This window comes from Corvus moneduloides, chromosome 15 (assembly GCF_009650955.1).
Source record: "Corvus moneduloides isolate bCorMon1 chromosome 15, bCorMon1.pri, whole genome shotgun sequence".
Lineage (NCBI taxonomy): Eukaryota > Metazoa > Chordata > Aves > Passeriformes > Corvidae > Corvus > Corvus moneduloides.
Genome location: NC_045490.1, coordinates 15,055,935 through 15,081,667, shown reverse-complemented (window position 1 = coordinate 15,081,667; position 25,733 = coordinate 15,055,935). Strand labels below are relative to the sequence as shown.

Genomic DNA, 25,733 nt, shown 5'->3' with positions numbered 1-25,733 from the left:
ACTGTTTGTTGTGTTATTCTTACCCCTATTCTTAGAATGCTACAGAAAAATCCATTATTTCTCTATTCCTTCTGTCCCGTTTTGTTTTCAAGCAGCCAGACTTGAGAGGTGAAGGCGCCTTGAATGTAGAGGTGTCCAAGTATTGCTATTTCTTTCATCCTTTAGTGGTACCAAACCATTCAGAAATGAGCCCTCAGTGGTTGTGCAGTGCTGTGTCGATGCTGCTGGGGCTCACTGAAAACAGCAGCCTCTGGTCCTGTGATCCCTGATCCCCCGAGCAGCCTGATCTGATGGTGCAGGTAATGCTGCCTGCAGGAGGAGTCATGCTGCTGTCTGTCCCCTGTCTGCTTCCAGAGGCAGGGAGTGTTAATAGCAGGGCTCAGGCTTGTCCCTGAGCTGTTTGTGCCCTGGGCATGTGAGTAGGACACACCAGTGGGGGAGAGCACAGCACCAGTCACTCTGTCTGTCCTGCCCTCAGCTCTAGTCAGTCTCCAGCTCTGCAGAGGGAAGAAAAGATGACAAAGACAGGAAAAAAATAGGAAGCCAAGTTATTTATTGACCTGGGGAGGGAAATTCCATTCTGGCCCTGCGATAGAAGCCATGATTCACGGCTTTAATACAACAGACATTGAGTGCATGCAGATGCAAATCCCCTCAGATAGGCCAACAGTTTAAATACCACTGGACATGTTTTTAGGCTCTCTGTGATACTGGGAATGTTGCCATCACTGCAAGGCTGTAACAGAAAACAAGATTTCAATTGCAGTGGTGTCAGATGGTCGCTGGGAAATGAGATAACTATCTACTCTGTTATCAGGATCTGAACATGAAGGCTTCTTTGCCACCTTCTTTATTACATCAGACTTTTACTGATTGACACTCAGTCCCTTGCTGGCACTGTGTGGGATTGTGGGATGAGGATGGAGTTACCATGCCCTGGTGGGACACACCTTGGGTTTTTTGGAGGAGTCTGGATGAAGAACTCATAGGATTGAATTTCTCACCTCCTATACTTCAGGCAGGCATTTTCTGGTAGCTTCAGCCTAGATGTGACACACCAAGAGCTCAAAGAAAATGGACCCAAAAGGAATTCCATGCTTCTAAAGCCAAGCTTGGAAGAAAACTGGACTGTTTCAGTGTGTCTTTGGCTGCACAGAGCTCTTTGCTTTTGGAGTTGAATTTGCAGGTGGCTTTCCTCCTTTCCAGCTTCCACAACTTCAGTGTGCTGTTACTATGTAGAAGAAGAGTAGCTTTCTGTATGCCAGAAAACAAAGCAAAAAAACATCCTTTAACACAATGAAATTACTTACAAAAAAATAACTTCAAGAAAGAAGCATGTTTTTCCATTCACTGTATTGATGTTGGAGCATGATATAAATATACTTTATTATTCTAAAGCTTGGAATTATTACCTGACAGCTTAAAATGCTGATTTAATGCAGCCCTGCAGAGAAAAGTGGTGGTTCTGTCATTACTGAGATAGCCAATACACATCATAAAATTGATGCATGGCAGCCCTGAATAAGGAACTGCACATTGTTCATTATTACATCACTTTATATTAGGACTGCAGGGATCAATAAAAACCAACAGGATTAAATGCTGCCAATTCCCCTCACAAAGTCTTTTGATTGACACTATTTCCTTGCAGGTGTGTCTGCAATGCTGCCAGAAAATGTTGCCCATTTCTTAGGGTTTGAGGAAGGAACACTTTTTGCTTTTTGCTCTTTGCTCTCTTTTGTCATCTCCATTATGTTAATCACAGTATTCCCCGAGTCACCAAGGTGTAAAGAAGCAATTCACACATGCAGAGCTGGGACATCGACCCTCCTGTGGCTGCAGAGGCTCATGATGGGGCCTCACCTTCAGGGAGGGTGGGGTGTCTGCCTGCACCTAGCCCTGCCCATGGACAGCCGCAGGTGAACAGGCTTTGCCCAATTTCCTCCTGGTTTAGCCAGTCATGAGCCACGCTCTGAAAGGGAGACTGGAGCTCACATTCTCTGTGCCTGAGCTGGGCGGCTGCTGTCACCCGTGGCAGCCACTCCCTGGCCCTTGGCACTCACAGGGCACTGCTGCACTCTGGAGAGTGTCACCCAGCTCACTGCCTCGCTTGGAAGCAGCCAGGAGCCACGTGCTGTCACTCGGAACAACAGTCAGCACAGTGACTGCTGCCTGGAAAGTGGAAATGGTTTCTCCTCATCACTTCGCTCCCGTGTGTCCAGTTCCTCTGAAGAGGTTTTCTACAAGGTGCCTCCTCCTGCATTTACCCCACCAGGAGGAGTCGGCCAGCTGCGTGGATTGATGGGGCAGTAGTCTCTCTCCTGATGCCACATCCTCAACTTTATAATGTCTCTCCTCTTCCAGCTCTCAGTGCTTGTGCACGCTGGGTCCAACCACAGGCTCTAGCAAGAGCACAGACCTCTCTTTTATGGCTGAAATTAACTGTAGCTCTTCCCTTGATTTGGTTGAAGTGGTATGCCTTTTGTTTTCCAGATGTGCAACAACATCCAGCTGGGAGGAGTAAAATGTGTTTTATGGACTAAAGAGTGTTCATGACTAAACATTGTCTACACTATAGATTCAAAAAAAGGCTGCTCAGCAATCCCAAAAGATCTGATCCAAGTCAGAGACTTTGGGATGCATTTTCTATTGTCAGGTTATAAACTTCTGCAAGACTTATAAATAGAAATGCTGATGCAGCCTTCATACAGCAAACTTGAGAATGGTGTAAAATAAAACCAACAGGCAGTGTCTGCAGGTTTGGGTACATCCCACCGTGCTCCTATGAACGGCGTCACCCCACAGCAGCAGGCACAGTGACACCACAGCAAAGGACAGGCTGCAAAGACAACTTTCCATTGTTGCAGCAGCATTTTGCCTTGCAAATGAATGAAAAGCAGGTGGTAGTCTCAAAACTTGGTCTTTCTCTTTAAGTTTGCTGAGTTTTATGGCTGGCTTGCAGATTGCTTCCATTTGGAAGGCAGACCCTTCCTGTGCTCCCTGTAGCTGCACAGGGCCAGCCTCAGACACCCAGCAGTGTGCAGGCACTGGAAAAATCATAGTCTGGAGTATCAGAGCCACTGGCCTTGCAGAATATTGCCCCTTGAGTCTGTAAGATTAGGGAAGGCATTGTCATCTTTAGCACAGCTGGGAGTCTACCGGGTGCTCACCCTTCTCCACAGGCTTGGCTGAGGAGAAGCTGTAGTATGGTGGTGCTTTGCTCGACTTGAATTTCAGCAGGTTGCAGACCCTCAAGTGCAGCCAGCCAGGAGGGACCAGAGCCTTTCTGATGGCAGGAACTGTGCCTGATGCTGCCGGGAACAATTGCTAACATCTCCCCACCCCAAATCCAAGAGGTGCTAGGCTGCCTGTGTGAGCTGCTGTTGTGAATGTTGAAACGAGCCATTAACAAGGATGTTCCTGCGTTTCAGATGCGAGTGCTTGCCGGGTTACAGCGGCAAGCACTGCGAAGTGGATGATGACGACTGTGTGGGCCACAAGTGCCGGCACGGAGCCGCCTGCGTGGATGCGGTCAATGGCTACACCTGCGTGTGCCCGCAGGGCTTCAGGTACGGCCGGGACTGCGGGACGGGGCCGGGCTGCTCTCTGGAATCGCTCTCATCCTCATCAGCCTCTCACACAGCACTGATCTGTCATCCCCGTGTGAACGCCTGCCTCAAGTCCTGTCCCTGCAGGAGGTTTTAACAAGTTAACTGGACCCAGGGGGCAGGCGATTCTTGCTTGGAAAGCAGCGGTTTTGGGGCAGTGCTGTGTCAGTGTGCCTGCCCCAGCCATCCCTGCTAAGGCACTCAGCACACCACCTAATACACTCACATAAGTTATATGGAGATAAACCCTGCGTGTGCAGAGTGAGCAAAGGATAATAAAATTGCATTTACGAACCCTCAGAACTGGCTGCAAGAAAAACATGAGTCTGAAGATTTTGTGGCAGTGTCTCTGTGCCTCTTGGACGAGCTCAGTATGATTCAGGCTGTAAATTTCCAGTCTCTCATTCTGACAGCTGCCAATATATCTGACTCCTGGAAATCTCTCTGTCTGTCAAAGACAAGTATGCTCCTCAAAATGGATTCACTAATCATTGCCTGAGGCTGGATACTGGCTTCCTTCCAGCTAAACCTTTTCTGTGTTTGAAATACACACACAAGACAAAGAAGGAGTACCTGAAAAGATCAGTCTTGACAAAGCAGAAATTGCATGAACACCTATAAATCATTTTCTCTGCTTTGTATCTGCAACTGTTTTCATTCTTCTTGCTTTCATCCTTGCTGGTTTGGGTTTTTTTTTCTTCCCTCTCAACACACATTTCTGTTGCAAAGTAGACAGCCTTCCTGAATAGGCATTGATATATAACATGATGTCAGCCCATGGTTTCACAGAATCAGACTGGTTATTTACAAGGTATCAGAGATCCTCTGCATTTCAAATTCATACCCTTCTCTCCATGTTTCACTCTCTGCTTCAGTCCATTTTATGGCCTTAGGGATCTTGCAGATTGGTGACTGGTAAGGCTAACGTGACTGTGGGATTGTAAATCCTCAGTGTTATCTAATTGTTAGAGCTGAGAAATGGGATTGCAAAGCCATGTCTGGAGTCAAGGGTAACTCGAGCCTGTCATCAGGTGGGACTGACTGGGACACTTTTGCTGCAGGTCCCCTGATTTTTAAGGCCTGTCAGCACTAGGCAGTGATGAATGCGAGGGTTTTTTTCTGGGAAAGCAGAGTCACAGTGTTTGGCAGAGATGTTCTGAGTTGACACGGCTGGGTGGAGCAGCAGGGGTAGGTGAGAGACTGGTCTGGTCCCACACCAGGGACATCAAGAGCAGAACCTGGAACAGTCCAGTCTTCTCTCTTGATCAAATGAGGGGGTCTCATTCCACTTAAAGTCCTCCAAGTAGGGGAAGCATCTTTCTACACAAAGCTCCAAAACTCAACTACCAGCTTAGGCAGCACTTCATAGCCCAAGGCAGCCATGGGCAAGCAAAGTAATCCCACTGCCTGTCAACATCCCAGCCAGGATTAACTTGAGTTCTCCTGTTAGCTTTCTTTTTTTTCCACTAGTCCATGCCACTTCCCTAAATTTCCTGTGCAAGATGCAAGGAAGACAAGGGTCTTTGGGGAGAAAAACCTCACACTGAGCACTACCACACTCCCACTGCCAAGGCAGACAGCAAGCTGTAGCCCCATGTGTTCTCCATGCAGAATAGTCCCTGATCTTGTTTGATTTCAGGATTAAAATTCTGCTAACAAAATATGATCTCATTATTCTTCCCGTGACTCAAGCCTTTTGTAGTTTAAAGGCCTGCTGGCTGCTCTGAAGGGGGTTCTGAGGTTTGGGGTTTTTCCTGTTAAGATTACAAATGCAAATATGGTGATTGACAGAGTTCAGCCTTCTGATGTTCAGGGTTACAGACTCTCCTGTCCTCACAGCTGCCTTGGGCACGGTGATGTGTGGCAAGGAGATAGCTCTGCAAATGTTTGAAGGCTGCAAGTGTTGATGAAAAGGAGAGAACACAAGGGGTGGTCTGACAAAGGTAACTAGGAGATGTAAGATGATGATTAATAAAGTTTTTTGGCTAAGTATTAGGAATCATTTCCCAGCAGTGAGTTTGCAGAGTGCCCTCCCAATTATCCCGAGCTTATGCTGTTGTAATAAACGCACAGACCTATAATGATTTTATGGTTGTCACTGTGCTGTGTGTCAAAGCCATTTGGAGCCATACATTAGAAAGATGTTAAAACTTACATCCTCACACGGCTGAACAAATGGCACTTGGGTAATTCTGAACAATGCAGGTAGGGCCTCGTGCACAGTGAGGCTCTCAAGACAGCCCCGAAAATCAATAGTGCAACCATGCTCACACTCTCCTATCTCATAATTTCCCATTCACTGGTCAGGTGTAGTTGAGCTCCTTGCAGCACCTTTCCTTGGCCCTCATCAGCTTCTCCCAGCCACATAATATGCTTTCCTCCTAAAAATTTTTCAGTGTTTTCTTCCCAAAATAACAGTCATTTGTCCCCTGCAGATGAAAACATTTTAGAGAATTTGTGAGCCCCGCTGAATAAACCCCAAGTTCTCAAAGCTTCCCTCCAGCAATCAGCCTCACAGTAGTGTTGCCTGATAAATGCTGCTCTGGTGGGGAAGCACACATTAAGCCGCAGAGCCTGATGGAAGCACTGCTCCTCTGTGGTGCAGATGCTTCCGAGCTCTCCACTGGGACAGATTGCTGCAAGGAACTTGCAGTGATTATTTAAATAAATGAGATCCTACCAGGCAGAATGGACTTGGCCAAGCTATGCAAGTCAGGCTGTGTTCCACATTCCACTGCTGGGGAAATAAATCCTATTAATTATTTCTAAATATACACTTTTTAAAAAAAAATTAAATTAAAAAAGAAAGGGCCTTGACAGACACTGTTGCTAATGTAATTTCTAGGTGCCAGTATCAGGAGAGCTGCCCTGGTAAAGCCACGCACCAGAGGGGTTTCACAGCAGGCAGGGGTGTGCAGGAGCCCTACCAGGAGCTTGGGGGATCTTTCAGAGCAGCACTAAGCACAGACTCTCTGGCTTCTTCCAACATTTGCTTTCTGTTAGTGGAGGCTGTTGCGGGTCACACGGATTTTTTATTATTATTAACATCCACAAAATTAGGATTATACACACTGACTTTTCCTTCTGTTTTCTGCTTGCTGCCAAAGACAAAACAACAATGGGCACCAGGTAGAATGAAGCTCACAGGCTGGGTTAGCAGTGCTCTTCTGCTGGTACCTCTGGAAAGGGGTTCCCTTGTTTGCCACTTACAACAGCAGAGTAGACTCAAATCACAGATCTAGGATGGGGAAATCTCAGGTTTGGGCTTAAATGGCTCACAGATTTCACTGGGAACCTCTGCAGGGCACAGTATGGGTGGCAGCTGCTTCAGCCAGGCTGCAGTGCCTTGCAGAGCTGAAGAACCAGTGCAAAGGGCAGTACAGGCTGCTTTCAGTGCCTGCACTGGCTCGTTCACAGCCAGCAGGGGATTCCTGCCAGCACTCAGCTGTGCTGCTTTCACACGGGGCACCAGGCACATGGTGGCTGAACCTCAGAGTCGCTACTCCAAAGCAGAATGGCAGCACCTGAAAGAAAAATGCAACAACGGGGGTAACTGAGGCTGCTTTGCCTTCCCTTTGCCTCTGCAGTGGGCTGTTCTGCGAGACCCCCCCGCCGATGGTGCTGCTGCAGACGAGCCCCTGCGACAACTACGAGTGCCAGAACGGCGCCCAGTGCATCGTGGTGCAGCACGAGCCCGTGTGCCGCTGCCTCGCCGGCTTCGCGGGCCAGCGCTGCGAGAAGCTCATCACCGTCAACTTCGTGGGCAAGGACTCCTACGTGGAGCTGCCCTCAGCCAAAATCCGCCCGCAGGCAAACATCTCCCTCCAGGTTTGTCACGAGCTCCTCTGAGCAGCAATACCTGTAACGTGCTTGCGTCTCGTGCTGACAGAACAGGGGCTGCTGGCCAAAATCCTGGGAAAATCAGTCAGCCTGTGAGCCACTTGTCTGCTCTAAAGTCATTGAAATGGGAAGGAGCAAGTAAGGCACCACTGTACCTTTGTGGGCACACCTCCTGCCTCCAGAATCTCTCCACTCTCATTCCCAGACTGGCAACACAACCAGGGATGATCCAGGAATCCTCCCTCTCTTCCTACTGATTCACACCATTGTGTTTCATCCTGCACAACCTGGTGTTTAATGTCAGGATGCTTCTTAAAACAGGCTGCTCTGGATGGCCTCTCCAGACAATATTTTGCATATTCAGCAGACAAAAGGCCTAGGATTTTGTTAGAGGCCTCAGGTTCAGAAGACAATTGAAAACTGGTCCTCATGTGAAATGGGAAGCTGACCTTTGTGTGTGAGCCCACCCAAGGGCACCAAGACCTTTTTGTGCCTCCTGGCTCTTGCTCTCATTGCTGCTCATGCATATGATGTATTAAAGTATATTTGAATTGCATAGATGATTTTGGTTTGATTTTAAATATAGGTTTATTTCTTTTTTTAATCATTCTCAAGCAACCTGATGTGGTTATGAATGTTTCACAGGTAGCCACGGACAAGGACAATGGCATCTTATTGTACAAAGGAGACAATGATCCTTTGGCTCTGGAGTTGTACCAAGGACACGTGAGGCTCATCTATGACACCCTGAACTCCCCACCTACCACAGTGTACAGGTAAGTGGCTAAGCTCTGCCAAGACAGTTGATTTCCAAAACAGATGGAGGAGAGGTAGGATTTTTCTAAGCAAAGTGCATTGGAGAAAAACCTTTTATTTTACTTTGAGGTGTCTCTTTTATGCATATAATTAGATAAGGAAGTTAGAATAAAGACTTAGCTAGAGGCTGCATGGGTAAAAATTGACATTTATTGGCAATACCAGTGATGCTGTGTCCTCCTGTAATTGTAGAAAAATGCATTTTCTAATCTACTGTAAAGATTCAGTTTCTGGGGAATTTTGTCCTTGAAATAGCTTCAATTAATCAGCTTCTTTGTTGATAGCTAGCATTAAGTGACTGTACCAAGGCAGAACAGTGAATGTGCAACTGAGGGTTAGACTGCCTCAAATAGAAGGAGAAGGGCCGAACTCCTCTACAGGGAGAATATTTTTAAGGACTTTCTTGCCTGTATCAGTAGTAGTAACTACACAAACCATGAAAAAGCACAAATGGCAAAGGTAAATGGTAGGGTAATTTTACCTTCTAACACTTGGCTTTTGAGGATATGAAATCCACAGATTTTATTCATTAGTTCACAAGAAAGAAAAGCAAATGTACAGGTGAAATCCATGCATGGAGACATCTCTGTAAGAAGGAGGGATGTGCTGCCTTGTCATCCACAGTTCCTGCAGCATCCCTCTGCCCTGGTTGTTATTTTCAAGCCCTGTTGCTGCAGTTTGTTCTGAGCACAGATGCAGTTGTGACCACACAGAGCATTTTGGGCTCAGCACAGACTCCTGGCATTGTGTGTGCAGCAGAGCTGCAATCCCCAGCCCACCTCACGCTGTAGGGAAGAGCATCCTGCTAGAGCAAGGGACAGGATGTCACCACACATCACCCACCTTGTACTTTTCTCAGAAAGTTTTCTCAGCACTTGCTAACACTTGAATCTCCCAGGAAATTTTCTTTAGTAGAATGGTGACATTTTTAAGAAAATGAAAACATTCTTTCTGTAGTAAAGCAAACTGGGTAATACCAATGCAGACATGTTCCCAGGAAGAGCACCGGTTTGTCCCCTGTAGGAATGAAGGAAGTTTGCTCATGGTTTTCACCAGCTGGATGGATAGGTGTGAAAAATGTCTCTGTGTGTGGTGGCTGATCCTAATTGATCAGCTTCTAGAGCAAAGCTGAAGTTGTTAAACAGTTTTATGCCGCTAATTAGAACAGAGGAAAGCTTGTTATGTGTATGGGCAGCACAGGGGTGACAGGTCCATGTGGATGTTTGCTGGCCATGGTCACAGCACAGCAGAGTGGGGACAGGAGCTGCTGCCACCACAACAACGGAAGCTCCATGGATCCGCTGCCTTCTGGCAGAGCTGCCAGGGGTGGCCAGTGTGGTGTCCTCGTTATCCCCATGCCCTTCACATGGATCAAGGAGGAGGTCTCCATTCAGACTGACACCTCATTACCATAAGATTAATGGCCCGTTCACTACATTTTGTACGCCGTGATCTGTTGAGATGGGAAGGAAGCTGCTTAATACGATGCCCTTTCTGAAATGTCACTCTAATCTTTTATTAGTTTAAGGAGTGGAGCAAAATGGGATTAGCATGGAGCTTGATGGGAAAAGATTAGTTTGATTGAGAAAAACTGCAGCTAAAGAATGTCAGAAAGGGGCTCTAAATAGATTAAAAGACTTGTTTTCCTTAAAGGCTGAAGAAGGAGCAGGAAAACCTGCTTCTCCCCTAACAAACATAGGATTTAAGGGTAGAAGGCATAAGTGGATCTGGTTTGACCCCTGTATATCCTGTTTGACTTTTAGCTAAGGCATGAGCTCTGTTTGGCTAAGACATGACTTCCAGCTTGGCACAGAGTTTTGACAGGAAAACACCAAATAACAGAAAATCCCCCATTTCCTTGAGTAGCTTGGAGAATGGTCAATTATTTCCATTATCCAGGCATCGGCCATAATTTCTAAGTTGTGTCACTAATACCTTCTGGATTGTTTGGAGGCTTTCTCAAGGGAAATTAAAGTCTATTTATACCTGGTCCTGGCTCCCATGAGTTTATCTGGACTTTTATTTGTGTTTTCTGCTAACCTGCATTTTGATGAGATGAATGGCTGGTTCAGTGTGATGCATTTTATCTCAGCCTGAAGAATTTGGGAAACTCTTTTCTGCAACTTCTACAATTTTCATTTGTCATTTAAAACAAGGTTGCTGGGAGAACCTGCAATATCCAGATCTTGGCCTCACCATTGGTAAAAGAGTTTGCCTTCCCTATTGCCTCCTCCCTGCTGTCTTGTGTAGATGCCTCATTTCTGTTTCAATCACAGTAAAAGTGGACTGTTTGCCTTTGCAGAGCTCTGTTGAAAGACTATTAGATTAATCTTCACAGGCAATATCATGTGCTGCTCCCCTCCAAAGCAGTCCACTTTTTGGACTAGATGAGCAGGGCTTTGGCTCTTGTTTTTCCCCAGAAGAGTCTGCCAGAAGAGGAGGCCTTAAAATGCTGCCTGGTGGGAGCTGTGCCAGCTACAGCTGCAGGAAATCTGTCACTGACCTGGTCCTGGGCTGTAACTGAGATGTTTTGCTGGCTATTTCAGGTACTCCCAGGATGGGATGTGGGAAGTCATTGGCAAGCCACATGATCTGTAATTCCTCATCAGAGTCTCCATGATAAGATTTATTAATAGTACTTGAGAACAGTAAAATTAGCAAAGTACTTGGCTAATACAGGTAATATCCTGCAGGGATGAGATAAAAGCTGTTGTTTGGGAAGCCAGCAGTGAGTAAGGCATACTCGGTGGTATTTTTCCATAGTATTCTGCAAGGATGGAGCACACCATGTGTTCCAGTGCCAGGCTGTCCCCAGCCCCGTAGGACAAAGCTGGGGGAAGGTTTGCACCAGACAGACCTTCTTGAGGGGGTGCTCTCAGCTTGCTGTGAATTCTGAGAGTGGCTTTGCTGCAGAGCTGTGGCAGGGGATGCAGGGCAGGGATGTGCCACGGGAGTGGATTGCAGGAAGGAGATGTTCATTTTAACTCCTCTGGGAAGGCAGGTTGTCCCCAGCTACCAGAGGGGAGCTGTTCCTGTGTTTCAGTTGCTCCTCTGAGCAGATTGAACCAGAACTGCTGTGCAAAGTCAGTCTGGAAAAGCCCAAAATAACTGGCTGTACATTCAGGTTTGCTTTACATGTGTTTGTCCCTGTGGTATGTTTGGACAGAAAGGTTAAAGTTGACATTGGGCTTCTCTTTCATTCTAGTCAGGTAAAGGTCAGCACATGTCCAATGGAAACAACTACCTAAAATCCACTGTCATCTATCACCAAGTTAGAGAGAAATACAAGTTAATCCATGAATATAATACAATGCAATGACAGAACTCACCCTTTAAAAGAAAATCTGACTGGTCTTTTACTGGAACCTGTCACTCGTGAGCTGCAGAAGAATGGTTTCCTGGACGTCATTGTAAAGCTCTTACAGAAGATCCATTTTTGAAGTAGGATTCCTAGCTGTTGTTTCTTTTATTCTATACGTGGACAAATGAGAACAGAAATATTTTTCTGAGTGCTTTATTACCCTCCTGGTTTCTGCACTGCTGAGAGTTACTCTTCCATGCCATGACAGTACTTGGTGCCACACCAACAGTGAGTTCTTAAAATGAAATAAATCTTTTACACAGATGCCATACCTTAATTTAAAGATGCCAACTGGTAAGGAACATGCTGCTTTTATTCGCCACCACAATCCAATTGTTAAAAGTTTGAATTAACAAGGAGCAGTTAATCCCACAGTTGCAGCATTCAGCCATTGACACTGGTATCTGTTTAACTCTGTTCTATAGGGAGAGCTCTTATTTTCAGTCGTTTTTCCCACATCTGTTCCTTGAGCCAGAGATAAGACCTTACTTGTAAACTTTTCTCTGATAGATTTTATGCTGCCATACAGTCATATTGATTTGGATGCTGAAATAATCCCTCCTAATAGAAATAGAAAACAGAACTTTGACACAAAGTGCTGATGTAATTCCCTCCAGAGTTCCCAGATTGCCATGTTGCATACAGACTGTCATATCTGGTAAAGAGCAAGATGCAGGCGTCATTGGTGTAAAATCATATGTTTTCATGCAAGGTTCCTGACAGCAGTGAAAAAGGAGGCAGTTAGGAGAAGATAAGAATGAATTATATTTGTCTTTCTGTAGAGACTACACCCAAATTACATTATAATTCCTTTTAAAAGTATCCTTGCGTAACGTGCTTTCAAAAATGCTACATCATTAAAAATATTCCTTGTAGATTGTATCATGCAGTTCTCATGGTCTGGCTGACTCTCTCGTAGCATAGATGGATGTTCTGTGGTTAAAGCAAAAGGCCTGAAATAAGGGAGCTTACATTCCTACTGTATCTGTTTCAGATGTGATGACTGCAAGATGACAAATTAAATCTGGCTCCCCGTGCACACTAAAAAGTAGAGAAATGCATGAAAAATAGAAAAGGTGTTTCAGAAATGTGCTGCAGGTCTCCAGAGGGTGAGGTTCCTCCTCCCCTCTCCCTCCAGGCTGCAGAGCAGCAGAAGGTTCTTACCCTGGTGGCATCTGCGAACTTCCTGTGCCCTTCCACTCCCTCGGGCTCTGCCCACGGCACTGGAGCCCACGAGCTGCTGGCATTTGGTGTCCAGCACTGTCCTGGCCATGCCACTGCTGAATGGATGTGCTGCTCCTCAAGGACTCTGGTCCTGTACTCAAATTTCTGCTGGTGCAGAGGTTGAACAGTGGCTGTGGTGGTGGAAGAACATCCACACCTTCGAAAGAGACCGAAGATGGGCTTTAGTGCCATTGTCTCTTTAGCTGCATTTGCTTATCTGCAGAAAAGTCTGGGAAGCTTCACCATTAATTCTCTGCCTCCTGGGGAGAATGTGCTGGAGGAGTGAGAGCATTAATTATTCTTAGGATCATTATTAGAGCTTGTCAAACTCAGTTTTTGGCAAAAGCATCTTTGCAGAGTGCACTGCATGACTGGTCCTTTTCTTCCTAATACCTTCACAGTCTGCAGCCTGTGCTGTGCCCGTCCCTGGTGAGATGCCTGTTTGATACTCTGGATGGGCTCTAAATAGACTGTTTTTCAGACATTTCTGTGAGACATCACTGAGCTCTTTACAATTCTGCATATTTGCAATTCATTTTATTCTCTCTGTCGCATAGTCTTATTTTTTCAGGTACTCCTTAGGGATTCTGCATCAAATATAATGAAAGAAACTGACATTAGTCTCTGACCTGCACAGGAAAAATTGTAAAATTTGAATGTACTTATACATCTTGCATGAGCCAAAGCAAAGGACAGCTGAGTTATTTTTTTACCTTTATAAAGGGCTCTGGTGTACTTAAATGGGAGAAAAATGGCAAGTGTGTGAGTTCTTGTCACGCAACAAACACTGCATTTCCCTAGTTTTTCCTGGATTTTTGTGTAGTAGGACAGTGAAAATGTAAGGTCAAGACCTTAAAATATCATTTAACTTTTATCATTAGGTTCAGAATCAAATATTTGCTTTCATGAAATGCAGAAACTTTTTCCTGCTGTGCTGAAGCTTAAGAAGGGTAAAGTTTTGTCCTTCAGGCTGCCGGAGGACTTAGCAGGCAAAATCTTGTTAAGCTGAATTAATTTTTTTTCTTTGTAAATCTCTCCAGTATCTCTTGCAAGAATGACAGTTTCTCATCTCCTCTCTCTCTGCCTGCACCCAGCTCATTCTCTTCGGTGCAGTGTCTGAGTACCCAGAAGCTGCAGACCCACACTTCATGTCTCACACATGTATAGGGTGTTTCAGAGTGAGCTGTTTTACCAGAAGAAGGCAAAACCTTTCACAAAGTGAGCCAGTGCTGGCCTATCTGTGTACCAGGCACAGGCAGTTAGGAATGGGTCATCTAAAGCCACTTGTCCTGTGGTAATGACAAAAATAGAAGTTCCATTCTCTGAGTCCCAGGTCACCTTATTCAGGGGCCAAAATCTGGAGCTGTGGGTGTGAGTTGTACTCAGGCATCCCCTGTCAGCAGAGGCCAGACTGGGGAAAGGTGTGTAAATGTTTTAAAGGTATTTTCCTGCTACACCACAGGTCACTGGTCCAGTAGTACATTGCCAAAGTTGGTTAATACTGATTGCATCAGAGGAAGGCTGAAGTGTTTTCATACTAGACAGAGATAGAATAAACCTAATCACAGTCAAAATGACTTTGTAAACTTCCTGTGCACTAATGACTGGCTCATGTCTTGAATTGTGAGGTTTTTGCCTTAAAACAACATGTAGCAAGCTAATATGTTTATTTTTTCCTGCCTGTAAATTTCTTGTGAACATGGTGAGTAACACAAAGTTTAGATGTGTACCATGTGTGATAGATTCATATCCCATCTATCCCAAGCACCAGGCTCTGGATCCAATCGATGCAGCCTCTGTTGGAAGCAGCACATGCAGACCTGGAGCTGAGGGAGATTGTGGAGGTGCAGGATGGGTCTGTGCACAGTTATTTCAGTGCTTCTTCCCAGTATGGAAATGGGACCCACAGCTTGGTGTTTGCCAGCACACCCCAGGGCTGGGGGGAAAGGTGGTCATGGCAGCTGCTCTTGTGGCTGTCAAACAGCAATGGGTTTGGTTATTTGGAAGGAGAGGATCCAACTATAGTTATGTTACTATAGAGGAGGGGGAAGCAGTTTCTAAACAGACATTGCTTTTATTTTCTTGGGGCTTAGCCTCCAATTTCAGGTTGTTCTCTGTCAGTCTGACTGGGTGCCCTGTTAACTGTACTCTGTAGTGGCCCTGCTCCCTGCTGCTAACTGGCAGATACTTTCATATTTTCCAAAACTGAGAAAGAGATAGATGGTGTAAAGTATTGCCTGATGCAACAACTCTGTGAAGGCACCTGGTGGATTTTCTCATCAGAACCAAGGCAGAGCTGTTACGCTAGAAAGTGACCCCATGCACCCTGCTCTGTTCCAAGCCCTGGTGGGGCCAGGGGCTGTGTCACAGCCTGTCCTGGTGTGTGACACACACAGCTGTACTCATGCAGTGCTGGGCAGGACATGGCACTCGGGCTGCCACCACCCTGCTGCTGTGCCAGGGTCTGCCTTCCCCTCTGCTTTTTGCAGTGTCATTTTTACAAGGATACCAGATTTCACACCAACCCAACAGCACCACAGAATCTCTGACTGGTTTTTGGACTCTGTATTTCATGGGTTTGTTATCTTGTCTGATGCCTGTCACAGTGAGGACACTGGGATGCAGTAGCTCGTGACACCACCGTGTGCAGTGACGAGCCAACGCATCCTGGTGGAGAGGGTGGGCAGGAGCAACGCTCTGATCTGTCACTCAGGAGAGGCCTTGGACTTGGCAGAATGCATTTCAGCTGTTTTTACTGCCATTGCACTTGCTTTAACAGATCCTCAGCAGAATGAGGTGTCCAGCTCTGCTGGTGTGAGTGCAGGAGACAGCAGCTTCTGCTCCCAGCAGCGAGGCTGGAGGGAGGTGTGGGACCTCACCCCGGTCAGGGACACTGTGAGAATTCACTGCAAGCAAGCAATGTTTGCCCTGGCCGGGAGTCTGACCCTTTTATGAATCATCTGGGGAAAGGGGTCAGGACTGTGTTAATTGCATGTTGCAGGGGTGTAAAAAAGGTCCTTGCTTTTCCCGCAGAAGGTGTGTAATACAATGACTTTCACTGCTGGCAGGGGTGCTGCAGGAATTGAATTATGACTGGAAATTAGATATGCATAGCCTGGCCAAACGATCATTAAGGGAGATATGGTAATCAGCTGCCAGTGTTCAAGGGCTGTAAACACCAAGAAGAGAAAGATGGTTTATTTGGGTGGTCTACAAAGTTGTAAGTTAGGAGAAAAGGTATAAAACCAAGCATAATTAAAATGGAGGTATCAAGGAAAAATCTCTTAATGTCAAGTACTCTCAGCCTAAAAGACCTAACACTCAAGTCACGTAAAACAGGATTGAACATAACAAAAGAGTATATTTCAAGCTGAAAATGAACTTGAGTGCTTTAATATTCCTTTCACCTTTTATTTCCCTAGTCCTGTGTTTCATTAGCATTTTTCATACTTTTTTCTCAACATGTGGTTTTTATTCAGCTCCTGAAGACGATAGTGCTTGAAGTGATGTGTTATTGTGGAGGTAGCATAAACACCACTCCAGTTATGATTTTGCCTTTGTTGCCATGGAGAAGTTTAAATCTATTTTAGGCCAAGGACTGATTATAGCTGGAACTAAGGGTAGGAGGTAAGTGTAGCTTGGAAAGGTGAAAACCCATCAGTGCTGACCCCCGCAGTCAGCCTGGCACAGTGTGAGTTTCACAGCTCCCAAACTGCTGACATCTCAGCTCAGTTCCCTGCAGCTCTCACCTTGAGTTTTTGATTTTGGTACCTCTTCTCTGGTGCTTGCTCCTCCATGTGCTGTAAGCTCCTTAAGCTCTTTTGAATGTTTATTTTTGTTTATTCCCTTCTCCTTTGAATGTTCATAAAGATTATCTAAGGTCAGTGTTCCCCATGGCCTTCACCCCCCAGTCTCTTACCATCCTTGTGTTTCCTTTGTTTTGTGTGTCAAATGAGGCGTGTCCCCATTAAGACAGAGGTCAGGAAAATCTGGAGACTGTAGCTAATGAATTAATGTTCTCATTTGCATAATTGATGGTTATATATCTCCACAGTGACACGGTTTGCTGTGATACTTAAAGCTATTTTTGTTTTTGACTCCTCTGCCCTGCTGTTCTCTGCTGTCTACAATAAAGGTATATTACTAGTCAGTGAAAAAAAAATTGACCCCAAAGCCCAAATTTTACAAGTTCCAATTGAATGCTTTAATCCTTTAATGCATTTCTGTTCACTGGCATATTTATAGTGGCTCAGCTCTAAATCTCTCATGGGTATTAGAGCAGGGGGAGTTAGTGTTTAAAACATCTGTGTGTGCTTGGGGCTGGAGTAGAGGAGAATGAAAATATATAGGAGGGAGAAGAGAAATAGGTGAAAAATGAGAGTGGAAATCAGCTCTTTCCTATATTCCCTGGGGTTTTATGTTTAATACACATCCCTTTCCCTTCATTTCTTTGTGTTCTGGAGTCTAAGCTCCCAGCAGAGGCCGTGTGTGCAGTGCCCTGTGCAATGGGTCCATTGGCTCACCTTGCTGGAGTTGCTCTGACAGGAGAGGCCAGCTCCCTCCCATGGGAAATTTTAATGTCTCTTCCACAGAACCCTCCCTAGTGGCCTTCCTTCCCTGTGAGGGCAGCTCCAAGGGAGCAGAAGGTGCTGGACCTAGGGCCTTGGAAGCTGGGGTCTCCTCACATCCCAGCATTTTCCTCTTTTTTTGGCCAAATTTGACCAGATGCCATGGCCAGGGCTCCGTGAGGGTAACCTCAGTGAGAGCAATGTACTGGACTGTGTGAGGCATGTAAAGTGGGCTTTGAAAAGATGAGTGTGAAGGAGAAGAGAAAGGGGAGGGATGCTGCAGAGACCAAGCACAGTGGGGGAAATGCCTGAGCAGGTGGGTCCTCACCAGCTGCCGAGCACAACCCAGAGCACCAGTGCCTGGGTCCTGAGGAGTCATTTCAAGTTATGGGAAACTTCCGATTCCTTTTGCTACTTACTTTTTAGCAAGTTTAATTATTAAATTCCTGGAAATCCTTGCTTACATTTCAAGTGTTTAATCGTAATTCCTCCCTTTTTTCAACAAGGATATGTAGGAAACTATACAATATCCAATGGTGGTGGCACAAAACGCTGCGGTTGTAAGTCAGCTAAAATTTCCTGACTGCATTAATGGCTTGGAAAGATCCCAGGAGCGGCGCATGGTTTGTTAGCGCCCCGGGAAAGGCAGCTGGTGCGGCTCCAGCGGCCCTTCGGCTCTTCCTGCCGCACCTTTCGGCTGTCCCTCGCTGTGCTCACACGGGCTGATTTGGTTTCACCGCGGAGCGGGGCGGGAGCGGGACCGGGAGCGGGGCCGGGAGCGGGACCCTGAGCGGGACCCTGAGCGGGGCCGGGAGCGGGGCCGGGAGCGGGACCCTGAGCGGGGCCGGGAGCGGGGCCGGGAGCGGGGCCGGGAGCGGACGCTGCGGGGCCGGGAGCGGGGCCAGGAGCGGGGTCGGGAGCGGACGCTGCGGGGCCGGAAGCGGGGCCGGGAGCGGGGCCGGGAGCGGGGTCGGGAGCGGGGCCGGGAGCGGGGTCGGGAGCGGGGTCGGGAGCGGACGCTGCGGGGCCGGGAGCGGGGCCGGGAGCGGGGCCGGGAGCGGGGTCGGGAGCGGGGCCGGGAGCGGGGTCGGGAGCGGACGCTGCGGGGCCGGGAGCGGGGCCGGGGCTATCCCCGCTCGGCTCGGCGGTGCCACGGCGCCCTCTGCTGCCCGCCCGCGCCGCTGCACCGCGCTCCCGGCCCGCATTCCCGGCTCTAGCTCGGCTCACACCCTCATTCCCGGCCCGTATCCCTCATTCCCGGCCCGTATCCCTCATTCCCGGCCCGTACCCCGCATTCCCGGCCCGTACCCCGCATTCCCGGCCCGTACCCCGCCGCGTTCGGAGCCGGCTGCCCGATGCGGGGTGGCCAGACGAACCCCGTAAATCCCGACCCGAGGCGGGTATCTCCATCCCGCGGGCGGTTCCAGAAGGAAGAGCCCTGTAAGAGCACCTGATCCCCGGTGAGAATTCAATTAAGGTTTTAATAAGACCCTTCGGAACGGGTCTGGCAGGGCCCCCGTGCAGAGCGGAGCGCAGCAGCGTGCGCTGCTCAGCGCCTGTGGCCGCCCGCCCTTCATCCCCGGCCAAGCCACTGTCTCCAGCTGTCTCCGAAGATTGCCGGGGCTCCTAAAGGCCCGGCTACAGAGGAGGCTCTGAGGAGATTTCGTGCAGTATTACTCTCACCACTGGTCTCTCCCCTACGGTTGTCTCCATCTCAAAATCCTAAAGCGTCTGAATGCCTTTCCGTCAGCAGCAGCAGTAAGTGCTCTCACACAAGTATCTGCTGGCTGGGGATTTCCTGTCATCCAGGCTGTCCACATTCAGCTTTTCTATCATAACTCTGTGTCTTCTCAAACAACAAATGAGTGCTTCGCCTGTTCTAACTTTATCTGCTTTACAGAACTGCAGTGTTGGGTGATGGCTGTGAGTTACTTTGTTTCTCAAAGTTCAGGCACAGATTATTTAATTCTGAGTTAAAAAGTGAAAGAATCAGAATGGAGTAATATTCATCCATGTGTACTTGCAGACTGGGACTTCTCACTCCCTTTCCAACAAAAATACCAGCTCTGGGTGTGCTGAAAGGTATGAGCACCATGTGGGGCGGTTGCTTCCATCCCCAGGAGTCACAGACTTTTGTTTGCCTGCTAGTAACGGCATAATCTGGAAAAAGCACACCCTGTGGAGGGTAGGTGATGAATGCCTGTGAAATCCTGGCTCAGGGAAGAGCCAGCCCTGCCAGATGTGATAATGTTGTCCTCTGACAAACAGCCATAGCTTGGCCTTCTGCAGATAACCATGAGGTCTGTGTGTTAGCTTCAGCTATTGATCTCACTGGGGAAGGGCTCCCTCCCCTACAGCCATCCATCCCAGCTCCACAGCGCTCAGCTCTCACAGCCCATGGGGTTTGGCTCCACTTCTCCCTTTCACTGGCACTTCTGCACAGACTAACAATTACACAATGTGCATTTCCATTTATCTCGCACCTTTCAGCTGGAAGTCCAAGTACTTCCCCGATGGGAATCAGGCACTGCAGAGAGCAGGGAGATAAGCAGAGAGCACAGAGGGATCACCCAGTCGGCATTGCCGCAGCACAGCTGTTCCTCATAACACAGCAGACACTTAGCAGAATTCCAGAGTATCTAAACACAAAGTTTGGAACAGCTGGTTTCAAACTTAGTTGAGTTGCCAATCCACAAAGTGCTGTGCTCGAGGTGTGGCCCTGATGCAGTGCACCACGGTGCAGTGAGGACAGGCTTGCCCTTCCCAGGGGCACTGGCTCAGCCCCTTTGGCAGTGAGTCCAGCACATATCCTCTGCTTCTCATCCCAGCCCACACAACTCACTGCCCTTGCCAGGGCCCTGATATAACTGCTCTGATCCACAGTGTCTACTGGACCAACTGCATCTGCATTTTTGTGCAATGGCAAGCCTTTATGTTTTTTCTTTAAAACACTTTGAACAGTACCATCAGCTCCAGGTTCTTGAGTTCTCCCCAGGGCTCTCTTGAACCATCTTGAACATGGGCAGCAGCCACAGCCCAGTGCTTCCCTGCAGGTCAGGAATGAGTGATTAAGCCAGCAGAGCTTTTCTGGGAGCTTTTCTGCGGCAGAACTAACTCATTTATTTAAAGCCACACCATAAAGGTGCTGATACACTGCTGTCTGTCACCTTATGATCTGTGTAACCTTACATGAACTTTTAAAGGCCTGTGTGTTCGTGATTCATCCCAAAAACCTGTGGGGAGAGCAGCACTGCAGAGGCACGTTAGCTCCAGTCTGGAACAGCGGTGTGCACTTCTCAAACAGCACATCCCCAGAAATGCCTGCAGTGCTGACTTGCTGCCTGACATCACTCAAGTATAATTGGTTATGTCAGCTCTACCATAAAACACTATAAAAATGAAACTTCTTCCAGCAACAACTGAATTCCAGTAATCTCTAAGGCATGTAATTTGTTTCTGAAGTCGAGGTCCTGTTTCCTTGCTGCAATAGCCTTACACATGAGTTCTGCACGACTGGGCACTAAAGATGGGCAGCATGTCATCTAGGTTGAGAGGTGGTCACATCTAAAAGGTGATTCACCCTTAGAGATGGGTGTGTCTCTTCCTCTGCACTGGCAGTGAAGAAAGTGTGGGTAAATGGCTCAGAGACATTGACCTTGCAACTTTACTGATCACCTGAAAGGAATCTGACCTGTGCATTTGTAACTTACTGTGAGAGGATGCTGAGCTTATGGGCCTTTTGAATGAGCAGAAACCCAGTCTTGAAACTAACTTTGGCACTGTGCTGTGGTGTGCACCACACGTGCAGCAATCCCAAATCCAGGCTGGTGTCCTAGCAGTATCTCAGGATGCCCAAAGCTGGTGTGTCCTGTCTTTACCCACACATAACAGCACCCTCAGCCTGAAGGAGGAATCTGGAAAAGGGTGCTCACAGACAACACTGTGCAGGTGGGCAGTTTGCAGAGCCCACAGGCTGATTCTGAACTAGCCACTACTGTTATCAGATTCTCCTTATGCCTGGTGTCTGAGTGCACATGGAACAGATACTGTGCCTTTCAACTACACCTACAGCAGTGGAAAAGTCCCATCAGATCTATAACTATCCCCCTGGTTTGAAACCCTCTTTGCTCAAGAGCAGGTAATCCCACCCTTGCCCCTCCCTGCTTTCAGGAGTGCATGAAGCCATCAGGTTGTTTTAGAGAATTTCACCACGCAGCATAAAGCTTTGAGAGCTGGAGCTGCCCTGAAAATAAAAAACGATAGCATGATGCAAATGGAATGATATCACTGCACCTTTTAATGTCTGGGGGACTGAACAGGAGGTGAAGATTGTTTGAGGTGCAGACTAGGAGGTTGCTTCAGGGTTCATGCATCTGAAAAAGCAGTGTTAAAAACAAAGCAATAAATACACACTAACACCTTGTCTGCTCAGATGGCTTCCTGCTCCCTGCCCCACCACCCCACAATTCCTACTGTTTTATCCTCAAGCCTCAATCTACACCTTAACATTTCCCAAAGAGGAGTAGCAATTTGTCATTTTCCCTTGTGTTTGGGTAGGACTGTCTGATATTGAACAAAGCACCCTGTTCATTTATAAGCCAAAACCTCCTGAATTCCTTCTCTGGCTTTAAGAAGCTCAGCCTGTCCTTATTGCTTGGTACGTAGTTCCAAGACACTTCTGCTGTGACGAGATGCTGGTTTCAGAGGTGTCTCACCCCAAACTGCAATCTCTCCTGACCCCTGTGAGATAATTTGAGTTTACCCATACAAGAAGAAATTCCTTCAGTGGTCCAGCCTGCAGCACGAGCACCAAGCAGTGTGACAGAGGGCAGCAAGCTGTGGCTGAGAGCACAGAATGGGATTTTTTGGTAGTTTTGTCACCAAAGCCAGTGTACCATGTAGCTCCACACTTGCTTTTCTGCCCTGGTAAAAATAGCTAGAGTGGCTGCTCACCTGATTAGCTGCCCTCTGAAGCGTTCCACGTGTGTGGGTACTGCCTGCACAGGATCAGCTGTGTGTCAGTCTGTACCTCCCCGCTGGAAGAAATGCTGAGAACACAGTGACTGCAAACTCCAGAGCACTCCAGAGCTCTGCTGCTCAAGGTGTACTGCCAGGATGTCACAGGATGTCACAGAAGCAGAGGCTGTTCCTTGTTCATCTTCTAATTCTTTTTTTTTTTTCCCTCTTACTTTCTAGTGTGGAAACAGTTAATGATGGGCAGTTTCACAGTGTGGAACTTGTGATGCTGAACCAAACTCTGAACCTGGTGGTGGACAAGGGGGCTCCCAAGAGTCTGGGAAAGCTCCAGAAACAGTCTTCTGTCAGCCTCAACACACCCCTCTACATTGGAGGTACTGTGAATTGCTCTGGAGGTTTTAATGTGTCTTCTCAGAAGCAAATCATCTTCCATCCTATGGAGAGGGCTCTCACGCAGCCACTGCAGGAACAGCCCATAGGCATTTCAGAAGCTTCCAGAACTGGCTGGCACCAAGGTGTTCATGGCTGAAGTGGAAGTATCAGTGGGAGTACCACAAATTGTCGAATGGCAAAAAAGCAAATCAGTAGTCAGTAGGTTTAAATATACCATAACTGAGCAGTATTTCTGCTGGAAGTTTTACAGAGGTCTAAAAACTGGGGGGGGAAGAGGTGTGTGATTAAGAAATATATTAACACACAAGCTAAGAACACCTTGGTTATTACAAACTGAAGCCACAGTTTTAAACAGATACTAGAATTGACTAAACCTCAGTTAAGACGTTTTTTTCACATTGAGTACTGAATCTGGGGGCAAGAAGAGGCCTAATGGGGTGGGGAACAATGCCCAGAATAATGACTATACCACTGATTAGGTGTCTGGTTACAAGAGACAGAACAAAGGCTGGTCTCTGCCCAATGGATTGTTTTTGCCAGAACCCCCCTAGTTCTATTCTGGACTGAATGTTGAAATCTCTCTTTCAGTGACACTTGAGTTCTTGAATTTTTAGTCAGCCTATTCCAAATGCAAAAATCAGCAGAATGGTAACAGACTCACAAAGTCTTTGGGCTTTTTCTAATGAGATCATTGAAGCCAATAGTAGAAACTCTTACCAACTGCAGTTGGTGCTGGTCAAGGCTTTTCTAAATAATTTTCTTTAATAACACTTTTTTAAAAGAACCCTGAATATTGCCCTTGTAAAACAGAAAACTGGCTAATCTTTCTTTGTACAGAACTGAGCTTTTATAATTGGCTCCTATTAAGAATGTCACAGGCTATTGAAGAGCATTGTGCATCAAAGATAATCTGCTGGTGCAGAGGCCGTCACAATTTCTCCCTTTAGCACAGCACAAAAGATACCAATCCTGCAGCAATTTATACACAGGGAACTTGGGAACTAATCAGTGGAAAAGTTTTGTTAATGGATGAGTATCGTGGATCAATATTAATTCTCAAAAGGTACCTGAAAAAAATTCTCAGGAAAAACCTGAGGCCTGGAATGAAGGACTATTGAATGCCAGGATCCATGGCCTCAGTGGAGACGTTTTCTGTTGCCTATTAAAATTCTTCTTGCTTCTTTCTAAACCGTCACTGTTCTGCATGTGCCACCTCTCCATGTGCAGCACTCCCATGGAAGCCAGCTGCTCTTCCTCTGCAGGGCATTTAGTTAAAGGAGTTGCCTAAATTACCCCAGAGCAATCGTTCTTGACCTACAGCAGTTAACTCAGAGCTGAGCCTTCAGGTGCTCGCAGTTTTGTGCATCTCACAACCACATCATCTGCTCTTGCAACTTTCCTCCTAACACACGGTTAAGCAGATGCTGGATTTAGTTTAAGACCACCTTTAACAGTGGCATTACTTATGGACAGCAAGTTCAGAGGCCTCACACAGCTGGAAATGGAAGCACTTGCCTGTGCTAATGCAGCTGTACATCCAGGCTGGCGTCACTGGGGAAGGCATAAAACAACATCCAAAAGAACCTGCTGGCCATCCAAATGTGAACTCTTCCAAGCACTTGAACAAGATGGGAGGTGCCCGCCACAAAGCCTTGGCCTGGCCCTTGAAGTGCTGTTCCCTGTCTTTAGAGCCTTCCTGCACTACTTTCCATGGGATGCTCTCTTACCACTCCCTCTCTTAACACTGTGACCCAGTAAAGCCAAACAGTCTTGTTGCATCCCAGAAGTGGATGCTACCTGCTGACAAATGAAGGCATCCTTAAACCTCTCAGAAGAAGAATTGCTAATAAACTGTAGAGAGAAGGAACATTATCTAAGGACAGAAACACATGGCCATCAGCAAAATAAAAAATGGTTTGGTTTGGTTTTTCTTTTTTTTTTTTTTTGAGTCATGTACTTCTTACAGAAGATTGGGCAAATGAGTTTATTTTTGTTTCTTTCCATTTCTAGAATGAGGACAATGAGATTGTGCTACCTTACAAAGGTCCTATGCAAATTAATTATTCAAAGATTTTAAGGGGCTGTGACAAAAGAAGCCTTAGCAGTTATAATTTATGTATTATCATTGTAAGTGTAAGTGAACCTTCCCCTTTTGCTTTTATCTGAAGGGATCCCAACCTCTACTGGATTATCATCCCTGCGCCAGGGTGCAGATAAGACACCAAATGGTTTTCATGGGTGCATTCATGACGTCCGCATCAACAACGAGCTGCAGGATTTCAAGGATTTACCACAGCAGTCACTGGGAGTCCTTCCTGGCTGCAAATCCTGTAACATCTGCAAGCACGGGATTTGCCGATCCCTGGAGAAAACGAGTGTGATTTGTGAATGTCACCCAGGCTGGATGGGCCCTCTGTGTGACCAGGAAATTGGAGATCCATGTCTTAACCACAAGTAAGCTCAAACAAATGCTGATGGGAGAGCAAAAGCTTTACAGCTAATGCATATTTCGCATTTCATCTTGCAAAACCACATCTGACTGTTTTTGGAGGTGCTGGGTCCCCACATGAGGCTATTGACAGTTGTGAGTCAGCATCCACAGCATCAAGTACCACTTTGTGTTCAGATGTTGCTTACTCACCAAAGGAGCTTGTGGTTCTGAAGGAGCTCAGGTGTTAATGCTGCAGGTCATACCTTCAGCTGTGACTCTACACATTAAAATACAAAACCTTCTGTTAATGGGCATAGCTTAACCCCAGGAGGTGAGTGCCTGCACAGATCCAGAGCAGAGCTGCCTGTGAATGGGAGGTACACGTTTTAGGGGTTTTCTTCCAGCAGCACTGGGCCCAGTCTTCAAACTTACTCCCTGAAGACCATTATGCACTCCAATGTGAGCAGCTTTAAATTTCCCAAATAGCTGACTTAAATATTACACTTTGAAACAGC

The 25,733-nt window shown here is 46.9% G+C and overlaps 1 protein-coding gene across 3 annotated transcripts in view; it reads left to right on the top strand.

The window, feature by feature from the left end:
- SLIT3 (slit guidance ligand 3) overlaps positions 1 to 25,733 on the top strand; it is a 469,203-nt gene that overhangs the window by 437,177 nt on the left and 6,293 nt on the right. For all 3 annotated transcript variants that reach the window (XM_032124874.1, XM_032124875.1, XM_032124873.1), the window contains 5 exons: positions 3,432 to 3,569; positions 7,196 to 7,436; positions 8,094 to 8,224; positions 22,614 to 22,768; positions 24,956 to 25,241. In XM_032124874.1, the coding sequence (XP_031980765.1) occupies positions 3,432 to 3,569; positions 7,196 to 7,436; positions 8,094 to 8,224; positions 22,614 to 22,768; positions 24,956 to 25,241 (951 nt within the window). The remainder of the gene's footprint in view (positions 1 to 3,431; positions 3,570 to 7,195; positions 7,437 to 8,093; positions 8,225 to 22,613; positions 22,769 to 24,955; positions 25,242 to 25,733) is intronic.